The sequence below is a fragment of the Mesocricetus auratus genome, unplaced genomic scaffold (genome assembly GCF_017639785.1).
Source record: "Mesocricetus auratus isolate SY011 unplaced genomic scaffold, BCM_Maur_2.0 Super-Scaffold_100011, whole genome shotgun sequence".
NCBI lineage: Eukaryota > Metazoa > Chordata > Mammalia > Rodentia > Cricetidae > Mesocricetus > Mesocricetus auratus.
The window spans coordinates 43,261,733-43,287,940 of NW_024429195.1; the positions used below are offsets into that span (position 1 = coordinate 43,261,733).

General features: G+C 52.4%; 2 protein-coding genes and 1 pseudogene across 7 annotated transcripts; 1 reads left to right on the forward strand and 2 right to left on the reverse strand.

The window, feature by feature from the left end:
• Positions 1 to 202: 202 nt before the first annotated feature.
• Positions 203 to 2,883, forward strand: Mettl7b (methyltransferase like 7B). Its single transcript, XM_005088232.4, has 2 exons — positions 203 to 757; positions 1,961 to 2,883. Exons 1-2 carry the CDS (start codon positions 260 to 262, stop codon positions 2,195 to 2,197), a joined length of 735 nt encoding a protein of 244 aa, XP_005088289.1. The 5' UTR covers positions 203 to 259; the 3' UTR covers positions 2,198 to 2,883.
• Positions 2,884 to 3,290: 407 nt separating this feature from the next.
• Positions 3,291 to 26,208, reverse strand: Itga7 (integrin subunit alpha 7). Of its 6 annotated transcripts, none has more exons than XM_040754657.1 (26): positions 25,793 to 26,207; positions 20,963 to 21,090; positions 20,784 to 20,863; positions 19,128 to 19,383; positions 18,501 to 18,632; positions 18,139 to 18,258; positions 17,076 to 17,283; positions 16,775 to 16,968; positions 16,440 to 16,528; positions 16,210 to 16,337; positions 16,013 to 16,108; positions 15,800 to 15,861; positions 15,520 to 15,689; positions 14,427 to 14,582; positions 13,786 to 13,901; positions 13,169 to 13,361; positions 11,348 to 11,428; positions 11,183 to 11,262; positions 10,995 to 11,069; positions 10,756 to 10,858; positions 9,336 to 9,512; positions 8,939 to 9,079; positions 6,275 to 6,388; positions 5,962 to 6,060; positions 5,746 to 5,871; positions 3,291 to 3,973 (listed from the first exon to the last, which is right to left on the reverse strand). In XM_040754657.1, exons 1-26 carry the CDS (start codon positions 25,996 to 25,998, stop codon positions 3,743 to 3,745), a joined length of 3,561 nt encoding a protein of 1,186 aa, XP_040610591.1. In that variant the 5' UTR covers positions 25,999 to 26,207; the 3' UTR covers positions 3,291 to 3,742. The 6 variants fall into 6 exon arrangements, with proteins under 6 accessions (XP_040610591.1, XP_040610586.1, XP_040610587.1 ...); XM_040754655.1 differs by lacking the exon at positions 18,501 to 18,632 and adding an exon at positions 4,749 to 4,861 and having other exon boundaries at positions 3,773 to 3,973; positions 25,793 to 26,208; XM_040754654.1 differs by lacking the exon at positions 18,139 to 18,258 and adding an exon at positions 4,749 to 4,861 and having other exon boundaries at positions 3,773 to 3,973; positions 25,793 to 26,208.
• LOC121143375 lies at positions 15,044 to 15,139 on the reverse strand (annotated as a pseudogene).

The window sequence follows — 26,208 nt, forward strand, 5'->3', positions numbered from 1 at the left end:
TGCCTCTGAGTTAAGACAGCATACTCAAGCATAATCTCTGTCCAAAACACAGTAACATAGGCACTGCCATGGTCCTTCACCCACAAAAAACTTTTGAAGAGACTGTGGGGCTGTGTGACCCATGCTACTGCGGAAATTTTATACGCATGCTCCACCCAGTACAGAGGCAAGAGGCAAGGAGCAAAGTCCTGGAGGAGGGGAGACTAGGCAGAGGCAAAAAGCCAGACACCTGGGACACACACCATCTAGAGCCGGTATCATGGAGGTCCTCGTTCCGTTTCTGCAACTGCTGGTGCTGATCCTGACTCTTCCGCTGCACCTGCTGGCTCTGCTGGGCTACTGGCAGCCCGTGTGCAAAACCTACTTCCCCTACTTGATGGCCACGTTAACAGAAAGGGCCAACAAGAAGATGGAAAGCAAGAAACGGGAGCTATTTAGCCAGATAAAAGATCTTAAGGGGACCTCCGGGAAAGTGGCCCTGCTGGAGCTGGGCTGTGGCACTGGTGCCAACTTCCAGTTCTACCCACCTAACTGCAAGGTCACCTGCGTGGACCCAAACCCCAACTTTGAGAAGTTCCTGACGAAGAGCATGGCTGAGAACAGGCACCTCCAGTACGAGCGCTTCGTCGTGGCGTACGGAGAGGACATGAGACAGCTGGCGAGCAGCTCCATGGACGTGGTGGTCTGCACCCTGGTGCTGTGTTCTGTGCGGAGCCCGAAAAAGGTCCTGCAGGAAATCCAGAGAGTCCTGAAGCCGGTGAGCACAGCAGGAAGGGTGTGAGCCTGGGGCAGCCGAACACAGCAACGGCAGCTCCAGAGTTCAGGAACCCAGATGGGGAAGCTGATGTAGCCCACCCTCTGGCGGCAGACTGTGCCATCCGAGTGGTCCATCGCCTATGACACCAGGCCTATTCTTGTAGATAGGAGATCTGCGTGGGGCACACTAGGATGCTATGGAAACACAGGGAAGTATTGCTTAGTACAACGGTGCGGGGAGCTGGGAAGATGCTGCAGACAGTGAGGTTTAAACATCTGGTATGGAGGAGGTTGGGGGAATAAAAGTGTCCAAGTAGGGGGAACAGAAGGCTTCGAGTAGAAGTGTTAGGGGGAGCAGAGTCTCTGAGACCTTGAGCTGTGTGGGGAAAAAAAGGAATTTAGGATAATTTCCAAAGTTTCTGGCTTGCACAACCGAAGGGAGAGAGTGGATGAAATGGCCACCTCCTGGGATGGGAAAACTCTGTTCTGGATGTGTTGGGTCTCCAGATCTGCAAAGCTATCTGTGCAGAAAAGCCACACGGGTCATTTAGAAGTTCATGTCTGGAAGTCAGGACAAGATGTGGCCTGGAGAAAGAGCTATGACCCCCTAGTGGTAATTCAGTGTGGGAATTAATGAATCCCCTGGGAAGAGGATCTTGAGGGAGTCCTGCTGTAGTCAGAACCCTGGGTGGGGTGTCTTGGTTGTGCTGGACACCAGAGTCTCAGGAGAGGCTGGGTCCACGTCTCTGTCTATCAGGTTTGTCTAACCCACAGCTCCTGGTTAGCTGTGAAAGTGGCCCAGCACAAACCTGTAAATTTATTTAAAATACGATGAGACTTTCTTGTGTGACTTTTTACAACCTAGTCACAAAGCTCTTGACCATGAACATGGTAGACAAGAGTCGTGTCACCACGCTGGAAGGTTACAGGCCTGGAAGAACCCTCAGCTGCCCCTGCTCCCTACTGTCCTGTCGTTCTACAGAGACCTCTCACCAGCCATGGCCGCCCAGTTACCAAAAGTCCTTATGCGCCCTGTGGGGAGGTCAGGAGCTGGACGTACAATGTCAGGGGCAGGGGTCCCATGAACTCTCAGGTCAGAAGCCCTGACTTCAGAGAGATCTGGCAAGCTGGGTCTGAGAGAAGGAAGGGGGCATGAGACAAAAACAGAGTAAGTGACCTTAACTCCCTCCTTCCTCCCTCCCAGGGAGGACTGCTGTTCTTCTGGGAGCACGTGACTGAGCCTCCCGGAAGCTGGGCTTTCCTGTGGCAGCAAGTTTTCGAGCCTACGTGGAAACACATTGGGGATGGCTGCCACCTCACCAGAGAGACCTGGAAGGACCTAGAGAAGGCACAGTTCTCTGACATCCAAATGGAATGGCAGCCCCCTCTCTTCAAGTGGTTACCTGTTGGGCCCCACATCATGGGGAAAGCTGTGAAATAGCCCTCCACAAGGAGGTTACCTCCCTGCCTGTAGTCAGAAGCCGCCCCCAGTCAGGTAAAGAATGAGAGAACATCCTGGGCACCACTGCTGCCTCCAGGGTGACCGTTAACCTCAGTTCCTCAACACAGTTAGGCTGTCTTCCTGCCTTGGTTTTGTTTTGTTTTGTTTTGTTTTGTTTTGTTTTTTCAAGACAGGGCTTCTCTGTATTGTTTTGGAGGCTGTCCTGGAACTTGCTCTGTAGACCAGGCTGGCCTCGAACTCAGAGATCTGCCTGCCTCTGCCTTCCGAGTGCTGGGATTAAAGGTGTGTGCCAACACCCAGCCTTTCTTCCTGCTTTCTCCAGAGGCATAAAACTATACAGTGCCGTACTGTCAACTGCAGAGCCCTGGACTTTGCCCACCGTCCTGGACCTCTACCCTCCCTTTCCCTTGTCCCTGGGGTAAAGTTCTCCCTGCTGTTTCTTCTGATACTACCCACATGTACCTTGTCCCTGTGGTAAAGTTCTCCCTGCTGTTTCTTCTGCCGCTACCCACGTGTACCTTGGAACTAGTCACGTGTCAGTGCCAGGCCACCTTGGCCTCCCTCTGAAGGCCAGGGTGTAATGATTTACTAGACCCAAGATAAATGATAAACGGGTGTTTACTGGGGAACACTTACACAGATAATAAAGAACCACAACCATGGGAGCATTTCTCTGCCCTTCCCATCGGATCCACTCACTGACCCAAGAGAAAGAGCCTGAGAGAGGCCACGCCTCACACTTTCCTCTTCCATCCACCTGAAGCCACGCCCAAAGGGGGTGTGGCCACTGTTACAGGTTCACAGGCAAGACAAGCTACAGTTCCCCCTTTAGTCTAAAGAAGGTTCTAAGACTGATGCAAAAACTATATACAATGCTAACAAATGTCAAGTATATTCGAGGAAAAGGAAAGGTAAACATACACAAATTAAAGCCTACTACCAGCAAGAGCAACACTGAGCAACAGGTACATGCCACAGCCCTCACTACTACCCACTCTGTCCTGAGCTTCAGAGGACAGAAAGAAGCCAAACCTTCAAGATGAAAGAGCAGCACTCAATAAAGCCACCAGAGTTTTTATCGTCAAATACTTTTTAATAAATAGACAAAAACCACTAGGCTGGAACAGCACACTAAGGTCAGAGGACAGGGAGGACTAGAGAGGGAAGAGCCCCTGAGACAGTGACACGATCTCCTCCCTGGCCCTCTGTCTAAGGCACTTTGGGGAAGACATGTTACACAGGGCGGGTGAGAGGAGATCAGAACCCCTACTCCCGATCCTGCATCAGGACGTGCCTGCCCTCCCGGCCGCGCCCCACAGCCCATCCCTGATATGCCCCCTCGTCTCACAGCATTCTAAGGGGAAGTAGGAGAGGGGGTTCTCACAGTGGGAGAGGTCTGTGCCCCTGAGGAAGTAGAGCCTGCCATATCTCAATGTGACACCAAAAACCTCCTCCACTATCTCCATCCCAAGGAGCCATCTTGGCAAAGGGTGGAAGGGACACACAAGCCTGGAACAAGGGAAGTTAGGCAGTGACTGGCACGGGAGTTCCATCAGGACCCAGATCAGGGTGCCAGTCAGCATCCAGGATGGGGTGCGCATCAGAGCCCTCCCACTGGGAGCTGCCCCAGTTACTCCTCTGGATGGTGCCTGTCTTCTCCTCCTTGAACTGCTGTCGGTCTTCCCGGAGGATCTTTACCGCGTGGTACTGGGGCACAGCAGCCTCGGGGTGCTTGGTGCGCTTGAAGAATCCCAGCTGTAAGGACACCAAGACAGGCTGTGAGCAGCCTGCAGGGCTGAGGCCCTTTCAAACGCCTCACCATCCCTGAGCTGGAAAGAACCGGCTGAAACAACAGATACCCTGGCCGGATTCCAGCACAGTGGGCAGCCAGCTCCCAGCTTGCTGCCATCAGTACCAGGGTCCCGGGTTCTCATTCACAGCCAGAGGAAGGCCAAATGGAAACCCCAGGTGCAAAGCCCAGGAAATCGCCCTTGGTCCCTGGAAGAGAGGCTTGAAGCTGCACATCAGGACCTCCCACCCAAGCTTCTTAAAAGCCTCAGATGTCCCAGATCTCCCGAATATCCAGAATGATGACCCATAGACATACACCTGTGTGCTTGTACGACAAACAGCAACCCCTTAGGCCAGAGCCCTTGCATCCATGAACATCAAGGTGGTGTTGGGCCCCTTGCATACTGAAACTCAGAACAGCCAAGACTCCTGCATGCTCAGACAGCACAGGACCCCTAGCACAATCATCTCCACACAGAAAAGACATGCATGGGACCCCGCATGCTGACAGTCCTAGCCTACTCACTACCTGTGCATGCTGGGCTATGTATGTTCACAATTATAATCCCACCCTTGGAGTTACTCCTTACCTCAAATATTCAGACCCTCCTCACCCTTGTACCCAATTCCTCTCTTTACCCTGCACACTCCTGACCACCTCCCTTTCCAATGCTGGATCTGCACTTACACACACATACACACACACGTTTGCATACACACATGCACACAAAGCAGTTACCCCACAGTCCCTGGACCCCCAACTTCCATGGCCGAGGGCTGCACGGCCAGGTGGGCTCGGTGATAGTTGGTTGGAACTGATGAGCTTGGACTGTTCCGATGGAAGAAGCCACACTGGGATGTTGGGGGAGAAGGGGAAAGAGGCAGAGGATGGGGAGGCTGAGGAAGGAGGGGGCCTTTATATCTGCCTGTCTCCCTTCTATGGGAGTAGTGGATGGGACAGGCAGGCATCCTGAGGCCAATCCTGAAGGTATTAATCATCCCCAGGACAGGGCAAGTTCTCTGTGGCATTGATGACACACCAGAGCTGGTTCACTGATGAGGCACACTTGTCAAATAGCAGGTGGGCATGGCAGTCTACAGAGTCCCAAGGATGTGTTTGGTTCTGCGCAAGCCCCATGAGTAGCATGTGGCTCAGGGATGGACCCTGGTGGAACATGTGATCCCCTGCACTGACATATGCATGTGTGTGCTTTTATGTTGAGTCAATAGGAGTCTGTTACAGCTCTGCAGAACAAGAACAATTCGTATGTGGCAGCTCCCAGCAGTTCCTTGGATCTAGTCTCCAACGTTGCCAGCCTTGATCATAGCTCCCTTCCCAACCTTGGCTGCCGTACTCTGGCTGAAGCGGACAACCTTTATCCGCCTTGGTTATTCTGGAAGTCTCACATCCACTCATGCCATCTACCCGCATTCCTATCCTGCCACTTCACCATCTAAGGCCCAGCTCCAGGAAACCACCCTCCAAAGACTTCCTTCCTCTGTGTTCCAAACTCAACCCCTCTGCCTTGTCCTTAACTACAAGACTCCACTAGACTACACAGTCCTTGAGGACAAGATCTGCACTGGAGTCAGCTCTGAAACATCCAGATGGAGTTCCCGGGGCATACACGGTAAGTGCTTAATAGAGTTGCTACATAAATGCATGTGTGGGTGAGCGGCTAGCCACCTTACTCTAATCCGGGTTCACACTGGTTCCATCCCTCCCCAAGCCTCACCTTCCACAATAGCAACACCAGCAGGGCCAGCACCAGCAGCCCAGCCAGAACTGCCAGGAGGATGACCCACCAGGGGACACCTTCGGCAACCACAGCCACAGGGTCCAAGTACACCATTACTGGGATCTGAGAAACAAGAAGTTAACCGGGCAAGAGCTGGAGAGAGTGGGAGGGGGAGAGCCCCTACCCACCCCATCCTCCAGCCTGACATCTCACCGTTGTGGATGCATCTCTAAGCAGCAAGTTCTTGATAGAGGACTTCACTGTGATGTTGGCTCGGACAATCACTTCCAGGGACTTCACAGCTATGTACTCCTAATGGATCGGGAAAGAGGCCTCTAAACGCCCATGTTCCTTCCCCTCAACCCTCCCCGGCCACTGAGATTACAAACAGAACGGTGCCAGTGCAGAAGGCGTCTCTGCCTGGCTTTGCTTTAAAAGGTGCTGCATTTGGACAGAAGGGGTTAAAATAAGCTGAGGGGGGGGGTTGCAGAAGTCACCTGGCCTGGAAGCCCAGCAGTGCCCTCACCTCCAGGAAGGTACTGTTCCAGAGGCGGCCCCAGACATGCAGCACGGCCACACGGTCAAAGCTGTAGAGTGGGCAGCTGAACACCACACACTTGGCTGTGCCCTGGGCGCAGTCCTAGGGACAAGGATATTCAGGACCCTGAGCCAACAGGCCCATGAGTCTGCCGTCTCTCCCATGCCCCTCATCTGACCTTGAACTCCTCTCCTCCAGGAAGTCTTCCCAACCTAACCCTCTGGCCCAGATAGCTACCTACCTCAAATCTGGACTACTTGGCTTTGAAACACACTGGGAGGGGTCTTTCACATCCTAGCGACAGGAAGAGTAGCTTCCTGAGTTGATACCTACTCAACTTATTGTCTCAATTATTAAGCACCCAGTGCCCACCTCAGTTAAGCTCCAAATCTCCGGCCAGGTGCTTCTTTTTGAGCCAGAGTCTCGCTGTGTAACCCAAACTAGCCTGAAATTTATTTTATTCTTCTACCTAGACTTCTAAGTGCTGGGATTGATCTGATGTGGGCCGCTGTGCCTGGCATCAGTGTTTTTCAGAAGAAGAAACTGAGTCTTAAGGGAAGCCACCAACCTGCTTCAGGTCACAGAGCTAGCAAAGCTATCCAGTGGTGCCAGACACGGTGGCGCACGCCTTTAATCCCAACCCTCAGGAGGCAGAGACAGATGGATCTCTGAGTTCGAGGCCATCAGGGACTACAGAGTGAGTTCCAGGACAGTTGGGGCTACACAGAGAAACCCTGACTTGAAAACCCACATATATACATATATAATATATGAGATATTATATGAGGTGAAATGAGCCAGGTACAGATAGAAAAATGTCACATGATCACCCAAACGTGGACTCTAAAGAAGGCGCTGCACACATGTGGTTTACATACATGTATGCAGGCAAAACAGTCATGCACATAAAAAAATTTTAAATAATAAAATTGTTTAAAAGACAAATAAAGACATTAAAAAGTAAATAATGAATACAAGCACAGGGACATACGCCTGTGATTCCAGCATCTAAGAAATAAGAAGATTCCAATTTGGAGGGACACCCAGGCTGCATAGCACGACATCCCTTCATCTCTCAAAAGAACGAAGAGCTGGCCGGGCGTTGGTGGCGCACGCCTTTAATCCCAGCACTCGGGAGGCAGAGGCAGGCGGATCTCTGTGAGTTCGAGGCCAGCCTGGTCTACAAAGCGAGTTCCAGGACAGCCTCCAAAGCCACAGAGAAACCCTGTCCCGAAAAACCAAAAAAAAAAAAAAAAAGAACGAAGAGCTGGGCAGTAGTTCAGTAGTAGAGTGTTTGTCTGGCATAGGCCCTAGTTTGGTCTCCAACCCTGCTAAGTAAAGAGAGAACACACTGTATTTTATGGAATGGTGCTCTGCTTGATTCTAAAATAAAAATAAGCACAATTAATAAGTAACCAGATATGGAGGCATATGTTTGTAATCCTAGCCCTGTGAAGGCTGAGATGGCATTGCGATGAGTTCAAAACTGTTTTAAACTGGGAATGGTGGCACATGCCTTTAATGCCAGTACTCAGGAGGCGAGAGGGTCTCTGTAAATTCAAGGTCAGCGTGGTCTACATAGCAAGTTCTGGGCCAGCCAGAGAGACCCTGTCTCCAAATAAAAGAAAAAAGGGGGGGAAAAAACTATGTTACTAAATAAAAACTATTTCAAAGTTCTTGTTAAACAGGGAGTCTCTCGGAGCTGTCAGTCCCGTGGAGAAGGCGGGACTGGGTGTATAACACAGCAGTAGCTAGTTCCAGATGCACAGCCTGCCTACGGGTTGGGTATCAGAGGGGCACGGGGAGGCTTCCGTTCAGAAAAAGGATGAGGTGTGACAGAGTTCACCAACTGCTTCCAGTCACTGGCCAAGATCTCCGGGGCTGTCCTGATCATGCTGTCTAGGCTCAGCTCCACCCACAGTGTCTCTAATGACATCTGTACCACATTCTCACTGTAAGCACACCCCCCCAGGAGGAACAAGCACAGAGCGTTCAACAAATCCAGCTAAACACCAAAACTATGTGGGAAAGTGGGAGGCAAAACCGTTCCAAGCGGATAGACAGCTTAACCAATCTTGTGTATATACTTAATTATGAGAACATGGAATCATAATCTTAACTGTGAGAACAGGAAATGCTGAACCTGGTGCCTCATGTCTGAAATCCCAGCACTTAGAAGGTGGCGCACACCTCTGATTCCAGCACTCGGGAGGCAGAGGCAGGCAGATCTCTGTGGCACTGTCATTGGCCAGCCTGGTCTACAGAGTGAGCTCCAGGACAGTCAAAGATACACAGAGAAACCCGGATTCCGGGGGGGAAAAAAGGTGGCAGCAAGAGGCTGAGTCCACCCCGGCCCTTATAAAATGTGTTTTATATAAATGAGCAGGATTGGTTGCTTGGCTACCGAGCTGGCCCTGGTGTAGACACTGGGAGTTGCAGGGTCTGAGGTGTCAGGAGCTGCCTCACAGATACCATCTGGCTCCAGCTGGGTTGCAGACTGAATGACTGTTTGTCCCTGGTGTTTGAGCACCGTGTGCCTTGTCAGTCTGATCTTCACAGACACCCAGCTCCGACATCCTGTGCACCTGTGATGGCCTCCTCTACCGCACATGAACCCCCACTGTGGCTGGGCTGTGGTCGCCCTGCCCTCACCAGGGTGACGTTTCTCTTCCTCTCAGCAGAGGACACTGGCCACCAGGATGTGCTGCTGGGCTCCAGCTTCTCTGGAGGCTCCTGCGGCTCCCGCTGCTCCTGCTCCAGCTCTCGCCGTCTCCTATCCCTGCTGTCCACATCCTGGACAGGGAAGAGGAAGGAGCAATGAGAGTCACCCCAAATACCACAGCCCTACCACCCACACACAACACACACGCACGCACGCACGCACGCACACACACGCACACACGCACGCATGCACACACGCGCGCGCACACACGCGCACGGGCACACACGCACACACGTATGCATGCACACACACGCGCGCACACACGCACACACACGCTTCGTGACACCGCTCCCATGTTCCACCGGGCCCGCCCTGCCTGAGTCTCACCAGGCGAAGGATGTTGGGTCTTGGAGAGCAGATCCCTTTCTTCCCAGGGCCCTGTCCGCCCTCCAGCTCCACCCGCATGGGGTACAGCAGCCACTTCCCATTGGCAATCTCGTGAGGCCACATGATGTTGAGGAAGGCAGAGCCCAGGGTGTTGAGCGACTGGCCTTGATTGGAGACCTGCGGGCCCAAAGCAATGAAGTTCAGATTCTGAGTGGACCCTGCTTCACAGAGAGAGAGGCAAGGCTGATGTGGAGGACACCTCGGGGAGCGCAGCCGCATCCAACGCTGCACAGTCTAGAGCAGACTGCGCATTGTTCTCTCCTTATACCCAACCAGGAAAATCTGGGCAAGCATGAGGGGATTGAGAACAAGCCAGGGCAAAGTGTTTTTTTAAAGATTTACTTATTTATTATGTATACTGTGGTCTGTCTGCATACATGCCTGCTGGCCAGCAGAGGGCACCAGATCTCATTATGGATGGTTGTGAGCCACCATGTGGTTGCTGGGAATTGAACTCAGATTCTCTGGAAGACCAGTCAGTGCTCTTAACCCCTGAGCCATCTCTCCAGCCCCAGGGCAAAATATTAATGAAAGCTATAGACACTGCTCAAGATCCCATTCCAGCTAAGGCCCCACCGGAGCCATCCCTCTGAGTTCTCAATGCCTGTCGGACCTGCAGGGGAGATGATGGCCTGTTCAGATGAGTCACTGAGACCCCAGCACCAGCATGTGCTTAGAGCTATGTCTGCCCTGTGCAGGGGCCTGGAAGCCCTGGAGCCTCTGCTTCTCTCTAACAAACAGACCACCCGAGAAAATGCTGATACCAAGAAGCCATGCTTGTCTCTGTTCTTTTGTTTCTAAAATCCTTTTTTAAGCTTTTGTCAGGTTCTATGTGGAAATTTGTTCAAGCCACATCTGGGCACCATTTTGTTGTAGAGGTTCTTTCTCACCAGCCCGCCGCCCCTGAACCCCAAATAAACTCACAGAGGCTATATTAGTTATAAAACTGTTGGCCGGTGGCTTGGGCTTCTTATTCACTAGCTCTGTCTTAATTATTAACCCATTTCTACCAATCAATGTATTTCCACGTAGTCTTGGCTTACCAGAGAAGGGTTCAGACCTGCTACTCCTTTGGCGGGTTACATGGCAACTGACTCAGGTGGGCTGTCCTGCCTACCTTTCCCAGACTTCTCCTCCTCTCCTACTTTCCTGCCTCATTGGCTATTGGCCCAACAGTGTTTTATTCATCAACCAATAAGAGAAACATATACAGAAGGACATCCCCCATCATTAGAGCCATGTCTGCCCAGGTCAGAGGCCTGGAACCCCTGGGCCACCACGCTGCCAGGTGGCAAAAGAACCCATACCTGGAGACATGTCTCAACGACCTCTTCTCTGGAGCCCGAGACAGGATGCTTACCGTGATCTCGTACTTGACTTTGCTGCCCACGTCTCTCTCAGATCTCATGGCACTCTCGCCCTTCACCACGCCAGAGAAGAAGAGTTGTTGGGGCGTGGCCACCCTGGTTCAGGGAGACGAGAAGAGGGCTGAGGAGGCCTGGGGTCCGGCCAAATGGAGCCATCCCAGAGGGTAAGGTAAGGCAGAGCCCAAGCCAGGGATTGGGAGTGGCAGACGGACCCACGCAAACCAACCCCTACCCTGAAATGGACAGCGGCAACTCAATGAAGACTTGAGCTCGAACAGAAACCGGATGCAGCTCCTGCTCACTGATCCTGGCGTGCAAACGTGGGAACGTGTGGGCACAGCGGGCACAGGAACCTCCACGAGGCACCTGAAGCCGTTCTAAGTAACCCAGCCTGCCCCCTCCCCCCTCCCCGAGTCTTACGTGGCCAACAGCAACTCCACCTCCAACTCTGTGGTCTCAATTGTAATTCCAGAGGTGCTGAGGAGGAGGTAGAAAGTGACCTGCCAATTGTGGGGCGACAGGTGAGTCAGGGGGGAGCCGGGTCGTAAGGATGGGCCACTTAGAGAAAAAGCTAGATATGCCAACCTGGGCACCTCTTTTCATAGGGTTCCCCAGCTCACATTCGACATGAGAGGCATTCTCGTTGGACACGCAGAGTGGCTTCTCCTGGATCAGGGAGGGAAGGACGGGTCAGTTTGGGTTGCTGAAGCCCGTAAGATCACACCCCATGCGAATACACACTAGAGGCTTACTCAGGCATTAGGAAGAGCAAATGCGTGTTGTATGCAGGAGAATGGATGGAATCGGAGATTGCCACAGGGAGCAAAACAAGCCAGACTCAGAAAGGCAAACATCACATTCTCTCTCATATAAGAAATCTAGCTGGGTGGTGGTGGTGGTGGCGCATGCCTTTAATCCCAGTACTCGGGAGGCAGAGGCAGGCGGATCTCTGTGAGTCTGAGGCCAGCCTGGTCTACAAGAGCTAAGTTCCAGGACAGCCTCCAAAGCCACAGAGAAACCCTGTCTCGAAAACCAAGAAAGAAGATGGAAGAGAAGAAATCTAGTTTTAATATATATGTGACACAGAAGTGGAAGGGGAACCGTATGGGGAGAGGAGGGCTCTAAACTAGGGATGAGTGGGGGGAGTGCAAGAAAGTAGGAGGGAAAATTAATACTGCATATTTTGTGGAATGTATTTGAAGCCAAGTGTGGTGGCACATGCCTGCAACCCTGACCCCAGGAAGGTGAAACAGGAGGATTCACAAGTTCAAAGACAGCTTGGGCTACAGAGAGATTGGTCTCAAATATATGCAAGGACCAAGCTTGGTACTTAGTGGTGTATTTCGTTAATCCTGACACTCTGGAGGCAGAGGCAGGTGGATCTCTGGGAGTTTGTGGCCAGCCTGGTCTACATAGCAGGCTCTAGGCCAGCCAAGGTCACATAGTAAGAACTCGTCTCAAACACATTCTCTCTCTCTCTCTCTCTCAAACACATTCTCTCTCTCTCTCTATCTCTCTATATATCTTTATCTATATATCTTTATCTCTCTCTATCTCTTTATCTCTCTCTATCTCTTTATCTCTCTCTATCTCTTTATCTCTCTCTATCTCTTTATCTCTCTCTATCTCTTTATCTCTCTCTATCTCTTTATCTCTCTCTTTATCTCTTTATCTCTCTCTTTATCTCTTTATCTCTCTCTTTATCTCTCTATCTCTTTATCTCTCTATCTCTTTATCTCTCTATCTCTTTATCTCTCTATCTCTTTATCTCTATCTCTTTATCTCTCTCTTTACCTTTCTCTATCTCTTTATCTCTCTCTATCTCTTTATCTCTCTCTATCTCTTTATCTCTCTCTATCTCTTTATCTCTCTCTATCTCTTTATCTCTCTCTATCTCTTTATCTCTCTCTATCTCTCTCTATCTCTTTATCTCTCTCTATCTCTTTATCTCTCTCTATCTCTTTATCTCTCTCTATCTCTTTATCTATCTCTTTATCTCTCTATCTCTTTATCTCTATCTCTTTATCTCTCTATCTCTATCTCTCTGTCTCTCACACACACACACACATGCACATGCATACACACACACACACACATGCAGAAGAGAGACTATGTTGGGAGGGAGAAATGATCTAAAGAGGAAATGGATAACAAGACAGGTTAATAGTGGAGGCAGAAAGAAATATCATGTTTTCTCCAAGAGTACACATAAGCTGCCTGGCGGTAGTGGTGCATGCCTTTAATCCCAGCACTCTGAGACAGAGGGAGAGTAATGGGAGTGACAATAATGAGCTAAGGACAGTGATATACAGGTTTGAAAATATCATAAGACCTATAACTACTAAAAAAAAAGTTCAGAAAGAAAAAAAATTAGAGGACCCACTGTGCCCTGCCCCAGGTTCTTACCACAGAGTCTGGGGCCCGGACGCCTGAGTAGTGCAACGAGGCTGGCAGGGTGACCAGGAGCTGGGCTTCATGGGCATCATCCCCATCTACCTGAGGGTGGGCCGGGTCCGAGGGCAGGTTGGTGACCGTCAGCTCCAGGCCTATGAATGGCTGCCCACTCAGTGCAAACAGGGCCGTTGTTCCGTCCGCATCACTGGAGGATGGGACCCAACTCACTGTGGGATCTAAACCTTGCACCTCCTCTCAGGCCCCAATCAGGTCCACGCTGTCTCCCCTCCCACCCCTCGTCCCTCAAACCACACAGCGCACAAATGAGTAAGGGGAACCTCCATCCTTACGCTAACTCCACCTCTGGGCTCTAACTCTCCATCCATAACATGGAGCCAATCATCCCCACCTCGCAGAGGACTGAGCGCGTGATGAAGTGCCCATAAAACACATGGTATTCATTACGCACACTGGGAGCGCTATTCTCTGGCCAGGACCCTGTGGTCCCATCCCTGACCCTCATCTCGGTCTTCTGAGTCAGAGCCCTTGTCTGACCCCTCTGGAGAGGCTCCCCCACCTGCTGAGGCCTGGCCCCTCCTCCCCGACACATGTACTCGTCCCCTGCTCACATGGGCAGAGGCTGGAACTCCGTGTCACTGATCCGGGAGCAGAATCGGGCCTGCACCAGCTGCAGGTTGCTCTGACAGATCTTATCTTCGCCACAGCCTTGCTTCAGGAAGTGAATCTGTGGAGAGTGTCAGGAGACGATCACGTCTATGGCGGAGATCAAATGTGTCTCCAAGGCACATGGAACGTTAGAGAAGCACGGATTAAACAGCTCCAGGCTGGTCCAGAGGCAGAGCAAGACCACATTTCCCAGTGCAGACCGTACCTACTAGATTCCACACAGAGATTGTGGAAACAGTGAAGGGAACCACCACTGGGCTGCTGAGAAAACCGCCCAATGAGCTGCAATTGCTGCCCCTTCCAGCCAAAAGGGAGCGTGGTGATTTCAGAGCCTTGGTGTCCATCTCAGAAGACAACAGGCCTTAATACCCCAGGGCCCTAATTGATGACCTCAGGGAGTGAGGGAGCAGGAGCACTATCCTCTTAGGAAGGAGCCATTTTTCCTTTGAGGTATTACATCACCTATATATACAGGGTTGTACTGGGGCTACATGAGTGGAAGAGCTTTGCAAGTCGCAAGTGGGCATCACAGTAGACGCTCCAGGACCATTGTCCCTCCCACCTCCCTTTCCCCCACGCTCACCTCTGTCCTCTGGGTGCTAGGCTGGTGGGCACTGAGGATGGGGGCCACAGGGGGGAGCCCCTGGCCAGGAGCTTGTCGCTGCCACCGTAACCGAGGAGTTTGGAGACTGTAATTCAGGGTCACCACGATGGCCCGAAGCTTGTCTTTGACATTTTCCTGGGAGGGAGAGATTGTTACTACACTGGAACAACCCCAAGCCCCCAGCCCTGGCCAAGGACCCCACCAGGACGCTGAAGACTCTTAAGCTCGGGAGGAAATTTGAGGGAGACAGTGATGTGAGTGAGGAAGTAGAGACGGTGAGAAAGAGAGAGCTCTCCCTCGGGATGAGGACCAGACACCCATCTCTGGGAAGAGTAGATTCACTTCACACATTGTGAGTGCTGGCTGGCCATGGCGGCTTGTGCCGACCACTCAAAAAACTAAGGAAGACGGATCTCATTTAGGCCAGTTTGGTGTTCGTGTGTGTGTGTGTGTGTGTGTGTGTGTGTGTGTGTGTGTGTGTGTGTGTTTCCAGACCAGCCTGAGCTACATACAGCACTCCATCTCATTTAAAATAAAAATCAGGCAGAGAGGCAAAAGTGGGTAAAAAGAACTCAAAACTGTTTGATGCCTAAATTATATATATGGAATTCTTCACAAATTTGTGTGTCATCCTCAAACAAAAGCCATGCTCTCTGTTATTCTAATTTTAGTATATATGCTTCCAAGTACAAAAAAAAATTTAGGTACTGGAGAGATGGGACCTGACACCCTCACACAGACATACATGCTGGCAAAACACTAACGCACATGAAAAAATTTTAAAGATTTTATTTTTTAATTATGTACGTGTGTGTGTATCTGTGTGTGAGTAGAAGCCAGAAAAGTGTCAGGTCTCCTGGAGATGGAGTTGCAGGGTATTTCTGCCACCCAAGGTAAATACTGGGACCCAAACCTGGGTCCCCAGCAAGAGCAGCACAATCTCTTAATTGCTGAGTATCTTTCTAGCTGCTTGGAGCCCGGGGCTTACAACAAGATACGAGTGTGCTAGAGAAGAGGCAAGGAAAAAAACTGCAACAATGATGTCACTTGGAGACCAGAAGGCTGTGTCCACCTGCAGCTGGAACATGGCGTCTCCACACACTCGGTCCTGTTGGCGCTTCAGCCACACGGTGCCTGAGGATTGGTGCTTGAGGTCATCCAGGCCTCGGCTCAGGAAAGTCACTCGTGGAACCTGGCCCCGGAGCCTCCGGTCCGTGTCCCCGTCTAGCGTGTAATCCAGAGCTGTGGCATGGAGAAGAGGGAAGTCAGTGCGCTGAGGACCCGGTCCTGGGGTGCCCTCCTCTCTACCCTGAAAGCCGATCCAAAGAGCAGCGGCTGAGGACCCCACTCACCCACAACAGGGCTGTAGCTGCTGGGCACCGCAGTGTAACTGAAACAGACCCTGATGTCCACGCTGTGGGGCAAAAGGGAGGCTCCTGAGTAAACAGGACCCCAATCCCGCCTCTGCCACAGCCCAGACCCAAGCTAGGGGAGCCAGGCAGGGGAAGCCAGCGAGCGCTGGCACCTCCTCCTCGGCACAGCACTCCCTTCTAGCCTCGCCTCACCAGACCAAACGTCCGCCGGCACAGTTGGGCTGTTCTAGGTCGATGGCTCTCGGAGCAATGAAGATCTCTTGGGAGACATGAAGAACAGGTCTGGCCCTGGGTATGGAGAGTAGATTGGGTAGAAAGGAGAGAACATGAGGCTAGTACCAGGTGTGAGACTGGAAAGAGGCCATAGCTGCGGGGGGTGGGGGGCTCACCTGAATAGCGTAGCTGTATCAGCCAGGGAGCCCACGAGCAGGTCTGGGTAGTAGTTTCCATCCACATCCAAGCCACCAGACAGGGAGTAGCCAAAGCTCTTGATGCCCACAGCCTCGCCCTCCAGCACCTGGAGACCAGCAGTCAGCCTCCTTGAGTCCCACTTTCCCAACCCCCCCCTACCCTGCCCTCTGCAGCCCTTACTCCACCCAGGACTGTCCCCTCACATCACCTGTGAAGGTTTGGCAACCATCCCCATGCTGCTTCCATGGTAGATAAAGACTTTCCCATCTCCATCAAAGGGAGCGCCCACGGCAATATCTGGGGGCATAAGGAGAGGTGTTGTGAAACTGTGGAGGGAGATGGACATACCCAATTTCCCTTGTTCAGTCCTGCAGTGTACATTTCTAGCTTCATTGAGGAGCTATATGCATCACTTTAAATCCTCTCGGCCACTCTCTCCAGAGATCACTAGCTCAACTTGGCTGAGTTATACAATCCCCTCATCTCGAATCTACCCCCGTCTCAGCCCCTCTCCCCACACTGAGCTTTCCCAATCCCAGTCACCTGGGAAGCCATCCTGGTTGAGGTCTCCCAAGACAGCCAAGCTGATCCCAAACATGGAGTCAGGGGAGCCACAGATCCGGAGAGAAGGGATGTCTGCCCAGTGGCCACCCTGGTTCATGTAGACATACACAGCACCTCCCAGCTCTTTTTGGCGCTCAAAGAAATAAGGGGCTCCCACAATCAGGTCTGGCCAGCTGTGGAAGAGGGGGACAGTATGGGCCCTCTAGACCAAGGGAGTCAGGACAGAGTACAGAAGCCATTCCTGGACCCAGGGGCACATTCCTCCTGTCCCCTCTCTCACCCATCACTGTTGAGATCAGCCACAGCCAGTGAGTAGCCAAAGCCAGAGGTCAAGCGCTCCCCAGACAACACAACCTCGGGGATCAGGCGGCTGGCGCTATCCTTGCGCAGAATGACCACAGCCCCCTTGTGGTTGGCACGGGGGGCCCCTGCCACAAAACTCAGCTCTTTGGCACGCAAGAGACCCTTTGCAGAGTCGATGGAGAAACCTGGGTGAGGAGATCGCTTACTGTGAGTGCTTCTCCAAGAGACAGAAGCCAGAGAATTCCCCTGGAGCCACAAGGAAGAGTTGTTTCCCGGTCACCACCACTACGTCTGGACTATCCCACCATTGCCTCCACCAGAGCCTAGAAACCCTTATGACCCTCTTGGTCAGAGACACAATGCATGACATGGAGGTGTCATGCATCAGAGAGAGGCATCGACAGAGAAGCCTTGGTGATTGGTAAGAGGGGCTGGGCACAGCAACGGGAGTTATGGGAGTTACGCCAGAGCCACCTCCATTCATGTCCAACCTGGGGAAGCAGAGGAGAGGGATGCGCCTGCCATTCCTGCACACCCAGGAGGTCCACTGACACCCAATGCGCATTCTCTACCCCCATCTTCCCTACCCTGCCAGGGGAGGAAACCTTTACGGGGGACAAGGGAGAGCTTGCTTCACCCAGATGTTTCCTGGGCCTCGTTTCCTCCTTGTTGATATGCCGAAGAGGATATAAACCTCTATGAGGGGCTCACCCCCAGGCTAGAGCTTTCTCCAACATAAACCCTCCATCTGCCCCCAGAGGAAGTTCCCTAGAGGTCAAACTCTCCTTCCAAGCAGGGTTAACACTGGCCCCCTTGCTCCACCTAGGTCTTCCTCCATGAAGACCCTTGTCTTGTCACCACCTTCAAGACCTCTTCTTCTCGGGCCTGTCAATGTACCTAATTCTCCTCTGCAGTTTGGGCCCAATATGTATTTCCCTGGGCGTATGTTGGGGAGGGCAGGAAGAAAAGGATACTCCCTAGGAGGGCAGTGGGAAGGCCGGGGCCAAACCCCAGGGCCCAGGACATAGGAGCTTACAAACCTAAATAGCTATTCAAGGTCAAGTCTCCGGCTGGTCCTGTGAGCCGGTCTGCAGGGTCCAAAGTTTTATACACCAACTGGTCAGGGTCTGAGCTATCAATGCTGGTCACAAAAAGCAACCCTGTGGGGGGGGGCAGGGAGAGACACCAGGGAAAGGCCAGCAAGAGACGGGAACACAGAGCAGGAAGAAAGAAACAGAGAGAAAGGCCAGAGGAAGGTAAAAAGGGCAGAAGGAGAGGAAGAAAGTGAGAGACACCAAGAAGCCAGACACAAAACAGCAGAGAGACAGAAACAGGAGGATGGGAGCGTGGAGAAAGAGGAGAAGAGAATTAGAGTGGTTCTGGACCAGGGAAGGGTCCCTACCAAAGTAGCTGTTGGCAGGGACCGGAATGAGGCGGGGGTCTTGCTCCTTCTCGCCCCCTGCCTCGTAGGGCCCGTCGTCCAGGTGTTCCAGGTCCGACGAGCCCTGTGCACAGAGCTCCACCCTGGCTGTGCCTGCAAGAACAGTCCTGTCAGTACTCAAGGCCGGAGAAAGGCGCCCCCTCACACAAAGCATTCTATTGAACAAGCACACGGGAAGCCCCCTCCCCTCCTCTTCAACCCAACCCCCACCATCTCCCTAGCCCAAGCTTCTAGTATCCCCCGGACATGGCATCATCACACTCACCGAGTGGCAGCTCAGCCAGTGGCAGCGTGCAGAGACGGGAATGGCGATGAGGTATGAGCTGCTGTGTTGGTGCATGCAGGCCCTGGCCCAGCCGTGCATGTGGGAGCCCATGCCAACATATAAACACATGGCCATGCGGTGGAGGGTAGGGACCCCCATTGGTTTATGGGCCAGCAGGATGGGAGTGGTGGAAGGCATGGCAGTGCCCAGGTCAGTACACCAACGAACTCATGGACATGCGGCCGTGTGCTGCTGACAGTCCCATCTCGGAGGCAAGAGGAGATTTTGGTCTCCTCCTCCACCCTCCCCAGTGAATGACTCACCCTTCCAGTTATAGGTTCCTGGAGCCCCAAAGACGAGATAGTGGCTGTCGGGGGAGAAGGTGGCAGCCGTGCCCTGCTGGCAGAACCCAAATTGTTCATGGCCCTGGGGGCGCCCCTCGCAGAACTTCCACTCCCCACCATCCAACTCATCACGGATGGCCAGGTCCTCGCTTAGCACAAAGCAGCGACCAATCACATCCCGGGTCTCCAGGATCTGGTCCACTCTCTGTCGAGACTCATATCGGTGTGCACAGGTCTGTGAGAGGAGTGGGGGGAGGGGTCAGATCATTTCCCCGTGTTTACCAGGGACCTACATGCTGCTGCCCGTATGTAGGTAGACTTTTGGTAGACACACACTCGAACACACACACACACACACACACCCGTGGCATGCTCGCACAACCCTATGCCAGCAACACTTGAGCACCATTGCCCAACCAGTGTAAGGTCCTTATCCAGTATCCCATCTGTAGCCACTTGAAGAAAGATGGCTTTGTCTATACTCAACCTGACTACTCACAGACACGTAAGTAACAGCACATAGAACATGTGCTTCCCTGATCGTGTGGCAATCTTGAAGTGCGTGCGTGCGTGCATGTGTGCGTGCGTGCGTTCCTGTGTGTGTGTGTGTGTGTGTGTGTGTGTGTGTGTGTGTGTGTGTGTGTGTACACGCGTTCATGCAGATGTGTGCAGGTGAACTGCAATGCAGTCAGGTGCGTGTGAAATTAGAGGACAACCTTGGGTGTTATTCTTTTAGGAGTTGTTTGCTTCTTTTAAGACAGAGTCTCTCACTGGGGCCAGTGCCCTTCCAACTGGGCTAGACTGGCTGTCCTATAAGCCCCAGGGGTCCTTCCGTCTCTGCCTCCCTATTGCAGGGGTTATAAGTACAACCTCCAAATGTTGCTTTTTTAATGTTGATTCTAGGAATCCAATTCAGATGCTCGTGCGTGCAGAGCGAGCACTTTGCTGAGTCACCTTCTAGACCTTCGTAAGTGTCATCACCTCCAGTAAGAGCATCCCCTGACATCTGTTCTCTGAGTATTAGCTACTCTCAGAAGCGGCTCAGCACACCATGTTTTCAGAGGTCCTTTCTCTCTACTCTTCCTTTGGACGATGGACTAGAAACTAGACCACTTAGTTAGCATTGGTCGTATTCAACCTCATGGTGGCTTCTACTGATAATTGTATTTCGGCATATGTTAGTGAAAGACAAGGAAGAGAAAGAAAGAACTGTCATAACTAAAAGGCATGGTGCCATATAATTTACATCACAGCACTCAGGAAGCAGAGGGAGGAGAATCTTTGAGTGTCAGGCCAGTCAGGGCTACACAGTGAGACTCTATCTTTAAAAGGCAAGAATTTCCATAGCTATTTGGCGGTGCCAAAGTCTCCCTTATCTTCTCATGTTCTTCTCTCAGAAACTAGCATAACGCCTGAAACTAAGAAAAGGTAAGAATCTGACAATTCATGGATGAACAGGTAGATGAATGTTTAAAACTGATAAGGAAAGGGATTGTCTCATACACCTTTGTGTGTCACCCAATGGCTCTAGGAATCATTCCATGTGCCCAGCTTGTATTCTGTAGGTGCGCCTATATGCACACAATGTGCACACGTCACCATAACCTCTGCATTGTCACAAGAAGCAGTACTCACCACAATCTTGCCCCCGGGTCCCTGGCTCCGAACACTGACTCCCAACCACTGGTTCTCCTTGCTCTCCTTTTGCACGTTAGCTGAAGCAAGACACTGGGTATCAGGGGAGGGGACAGGAGACAAAGTCCTGCCCACCCCTGTTCACATGCTGCCCCAACTCCACAGTCCCAAGACCACACCTCCCTGGTCGATGTCCACTCTGTAGCAGTCTGTCTCCTCTAGGCTCAGGGGACAAGCGAAGAGACCTCCAGTGCGATTTGCTTGCTGCCCAGGAAGAGCCAGGGCCTGGGGAGCACCCACCAGCAGCCTGTAGGACAGGACAAGGGTTAGATTCAGAGGCCAGAGTGCTCCAGCTACCCCAGAGCTTCCCTGGCCCCGACTCCTCAGTGCCAAGCAGAGTGTTCAAGCACTAAAGAGGAAAAAGTCATTTTCCTCGAATTCTGGCAAGACCTGGGCCTACAATCATATCATATGTGTACTTATTCTCTACATAAAGGACCAACAGAAAGAGTGTACGTACACACATAAATACACATGCCAGCCAGCCAGTCAGAGCAGGCTGCCAGCTTAAGAGAACTGCCTGTCCCTAGCACCTGTTCCCGACAAGCTTCTCCACCCCTGCTTGGCTGCAGCCTCAGACTCCCCCCCTCCTCCCTAACCCTGGTCCAGTTGAAACCCTGCCAGAGATGGCAGGAATGTGTGGGGCAAGAGCCGCAGGCACACAGGCCGCAGGCACACAGGCCGGCGCTGCGGCTCAGGGACAGCGTCAGAGGCCAGGCGGGAGGCTAGAAATGGGCCTGCTTCCCCTCCACCATGTGTCCAGCAGAGGCCCTGCCCGCTGGTAGCTCTGCAAGCCCCAAACTCAGTCATGCCCACTGGCATGGAAGCAGGGAAAGGTTTCTCAGAGCCCCTAACCCCACCATTCCCTGCCCACACCCGGAACCCCCTAACCCCACCATTCCCGGCCCACACCCGGAACCCCCCTAACCCCACCATTCCCGGCCCACACCCGGAACCCCCCCTTCCCGGTCCTACCTTCGCCTCCCATATCCACAGCTTTCTCTTTTCCTCTCCCTTCACCCCTACCCAGGCTTCTCCCTTACTGCCCCCTGAGCCTTTTTCTTAGTTACAACTTTCTTGGCAGAACAATTTTCCATGGCTACAGCCAAAGCGTCTTCCCCAGAGGGGGACTGTGCTGGGAATGGAGGCTTCCTGAGTCCCCCAGGACTGGACCCAGAAGCCAGGAGTGGCTGGGCAGTGAGGCAAAGGAATGGTGACAACTGAGACCCTCTCTCTCCAGGAAAGGCTCAAGTATGGCCGGCAACAGGACAAGCCCGAGTCCTCTCTCCCCCACTCTTCCATGTCCCATCCTGGGGATATATCACAGATGCCGGACGGTATTCCAGACAGGCATCTGTGGGGCACTGAGCCTAACCTCGTAGGTTGGGGGAAAGATTCCCACAACTCCTGCTGTCTCTTACTTAGCAGCTGTCATCTCCCATCAGAGCCAGTGTCAAGCAGGGTCGGGGAAACACGCAGCTGGAAAGACAGCTCTGCAGTCAGGATAAGTTACTGCTCTTGCAGAGGACCTGGGTTCCATTCCCAGCACCCACACCAGGTGGCTGTAATTCCCACTCCAGGAGATCCAGTGACCTCTGTGGGCACCCATACTCACATGACGCACATCAATTTATATGGGCACAGGGAACACACACAAACACATGAATTTAAAAAAATTAAAATTCATCTTTTAAGAGGTAGGATGTGGGCGGTGGTGGCACACGCCTTTAATCCCAGCACTTGGGAGGCAGAGGCAGGCGGATCTCTGTGAGTTCGAGGCCAGGCTGGACCGACAGCCTCGAAAACAATACAGAGAAACCCTGTCTCGTAAAAACCAAAAAAAAAAAAAAAAGAGGTAGGATGGGCGATCTGGAGGGTGGCTTAACAGGTGTACTTGTTGCTCCTGCAGAGGACCTGGGTTTTGTTCTCAGCACCCACAAGGTGGCTCACATCATCTTCTGACCTCCAGGGACACCAGGCACTCAAGCAGTACACACATACAGAGGGGGGGAGAATATGCATATATATGTATATATATATATGTATATATCTCAAAAAATCTTTTAAAAATGGGGGAAGCAAGAAGAGAAAAGACAAATATTCATCATTCATTTCACCACTGTTTACTGATATCCCATTATATCCCAAGCCCTGGGTCGTGCACTGATTGATAAGACAACATAGCACCTTCTATAGGTCAAGCCCCAGGCTGGACAAGGAAGTTGGAAAAAATTAACTTTTACCACTCTCCACTTGGATTCCTAGCAGACGAGCCACAAGCGTTATCCCTCTGGATGTCACAGTCCTATAAGATAAGGGTTCCTATCTTCCAGATGAGCACACTCATTCAAATGCTTCAAGCAAGCAGCCTGCCCACATTTAGATCTCTATCTGCCTAATTACTTGGTCAGTCCACTCATTGCCTGGCCTGTTTTCAGAAGGCTGAAACCACTCCAGAAAAGGGAAGAGGAGGGGAAGTGACACCCTAGGAAACCTAGGTGATGGTGTCCTGGGAAAGCAAACTCCAGCTTTTGCACAGGTCCGCAGCGCACGGGCCTGCAAACTCACACAGACGATGTCACCAACCCGCAAACACAGAGGATGTCATCTGTTACACTGGCGTCGTCTGATTAGTCTTTGTGTTCACCCCATTAGAAAGTGTCGGGACTCACTTACTGGGCTTACACCTTTTGTGGACTCTCAGAGACACCCAATGCCTCCACTGCTTAGTGTGCAGTTGCACGGCCAAGGAAGTAGAAGTGTGTGCCTGTGCGCGTGCGTGTGCGTGCGTGCATGCGTGTGTGTGTGTGTGTGTGTGTGTGTGTGTGTGTGTGTGTGTGTTCAAGGGCCAGAAGGTCAAGGGCCAGAAGGAGGAAGAGGTTCGTATAGACAGAAGCTAAGTACCCACTCCCACTCCTGGAACCCAGCCAGTTCCTCCCGGAACAAGAGCACCCCGTCACCTCTGCTCCAGCCACGCTCTCCCTTCCTGGCTTCGTGCCAGGAGCCCAACCACCCCAGGCCTTCAGACAGAACAGTAACCACAGCTACTTGGGGTGCGGGTGGGGGTGGGGTCGACCCTGGGTACAGACTGGGGCCCAATAAGTAGCAGACAACTACTGTCTCCTACCAGAGCTTCAGCCCCAGTCCAGGGCAGTCTGAGTGGTCCTCTGAGAGAGCTGTATGGCCAGGAAGGCTAGCTCAGCCTGGGGCCCCTTCGGCCAAGCCTCGGGAACCAGGATGCTGTAAATGCTGTTGTTCTCAAGCTCTCCAAAGCCCAGCCCAAGAGCTCCCGCACAACAAACACTTTCACAGCACTCACTACGGGGCTTGCGCTATTCTAAATGTTTTATATATAGTAAGGACTCTTAATCGCCCCCAACAACAACCCCATTTGATAGTGACATTTTTTTCATAGTTGATTAGAATAAATGGGGTAACAAATACAGAGCAAAGTGAGGTTAGACCTCAAAGTTTTATCTCTAGGTTAGTCTGAAAACAAATGAGGTCTTCCCAGTGGCAAAGCAGCTTCTCCATGCACCGGGCCCCACCAGTCAATAGAATGCCCCCTGCTGGACAAAACGGAGCCAGACGGTCAGGCCCCTCTGGGAATGTCCCCAACTTGGCTCTGAGAGACAGAATCGGGGGCCACCTTCAGAGAAGGGGAAAATGACAAGCTATTAAAAATAACCTAGAATTTGTCTGGAAATAACTGAGAGAGTTCAGCGTGTCCTAAAAAGGCCTCTGGGCCTGGAACCCTAACAGATGGGGTAAGGAGGGAGGGAGGGAAGAAGGAAGGAAGGGAAGGAGGAGGAGGAGGCTTGATACTGGCTTGAGACATCTGTTGGTTTCTATCTTTCCCAAAGGTTTAGAGAGCAAATCCTTCTCCCAGGTGGCAGGAATACTGGAAGGAGAAAGATTAAGACCACCCCCACCTCCAGCGGGTGAGGAAAATAAACTGTTGTCCCTGCCTCCTGTCCCCAGACCAATGGTAAGGGGAGAAGACAGCCTCTGGGGACAGCATCGATCCCAGTAATGGACACTTAAGCGTGGCTTATGCATTGGCTATGGGGGGTGCCCTTTGGCGGGAGGGAGCGGGAAGCTTTCTGCTCTTCTTGCCTCTCTTCCTGTGTGGTAAGAACCACGAATACAGAAACATGGTCAGCTGCAAATGTGTCTATCCACCAGGTGTCCTGAAAAGGTGACAACTGTCCTCTACACTTCACTCCTTGTCTTTCCCTACTACCGAGATTTCTGGGGTTGGACATTCCCTGAGGAGGAAAGGAAGCAGCTTGGCATCTTCACTGGATCCTGCTGCCACCGCCGCTGCTGTTTCTGGCAGTAGTGGTGACAGCTGCCACCATCCCTTGCTGCTACTACTACTCAGAGTCTCTGTTTTGCTGCCCCTGCCTGACCATCGCTGCAGATTGCCAGGCCCTGTCCGGTCTTCGTGTAGCCTCCCTGCTGTGTGGATACACATCACTCCCGGTCTCCCAACGTCGTGCAGTCATCGCTCCATGCTATCTGTTTCTCTCCTCTTTCCCTCCCATGGCACCCTCGTCTTCTGTCCTTGCCCACTCCTTCCACCCTATGCAGAAACAGAATGCTCAGCCCTCCCTGCCTGGAGCAGTTCGCCACCGCCCTCCCCCCCCCCAACGAGGAAGAAAAGGAACCAGAGATGCAGGGCCGGGGTAAGGATGCAAACTGACGGGAAAGGCAGAGGGGAAGGGGGGTCTCTGGCAAGAGCATTGCTCTCCAACTCATCCCCAAGGCAAGAGTCTGTGTCTGGGGATCTGGACAAGACCAGGCAAGACTTCAGGTTAGAGTATGGGATGCCTGTGGGCAGAATACGGTTGAAAGATTGAGAGACAGGTAGGTGCGGAGTTGGGAGAAGGGAAGGGTAGTAGCCCAAGGCTTGAGCCTGGAGACTCTGGGCGGGTACGGTGACTCACCAGCTCTGGGGTCGGGGCTGTAATTGTCGATGCAGGGCTACTGAGAAGCCAAAGAGGCTGCCAGGTTCGCCTTCCTTGCGCAGTGCGCCCATGACATCCAGATTGAAGGCGACAGCCCATGGCAAGAGCAGTCCAGCGAACAAGTACCTAAGAAGGTAGCAAATCCCACGGGGCCGGAGGGAATCGCAGCTCGGAATCCTGCCCATGGGACCAAGCCTGCGAGCGCTCCGTTTGTGTAAGGAGATCGGAGATCGTCGCGCCCCTAGAGTCCCCAGTTCTTCCCAGGGGTGTTTCTGGTTTCCGAAATCCAGCTGGTCTTTCAGGAATCTTCCAATCTTTCACCTTGGCACCCCTCTTGAGTCCTCCCCTCTCCGCTGCCCCAGGACCAGCTAAATACAACTACTGCAGTGGGAGCG

Excerpts from the sequence above, each read along its gene's own strand:
- Mettl7b (XM_005088232.4), top strand. The coding sequence starts at position 260 with ATGGAGGTCCTCGTTCCGTTTCTGCAACTGCTGGTGCTGATCCTGACT. Across the intron at positions 758-1,960 it reads TCCAGAGAGTCCTGAAGCCG|GGAGGACTGCTGTTCTTCTG; the intron begins GTGAGCACAGCA and ends CCTCCCTCCCAG.
- Itga7 (XM_040754657.1), bottom strand. The coding sequence starts at position 25,998 with ATGGGCAGGATTCCGAGCTGCGATTCCCTCCGGCCCCGTGGGATTTGC. Across the intron at positions 16,109-16,209 it reads GATACAGCTACGCTATTCAG|GGCCAGACCTGTTCTTCATG; the intron begins GTGAGCCCCCCA and ends CTCCATACCCAG. Across the intron at positions 9,513-10,755 it reads AAGTCAAGTACGAGATCACG|GTCTCCAATCAAGGCCAGTC; the intron begins GTAAGCATCCTG and ends TTGGGCCCGCAG.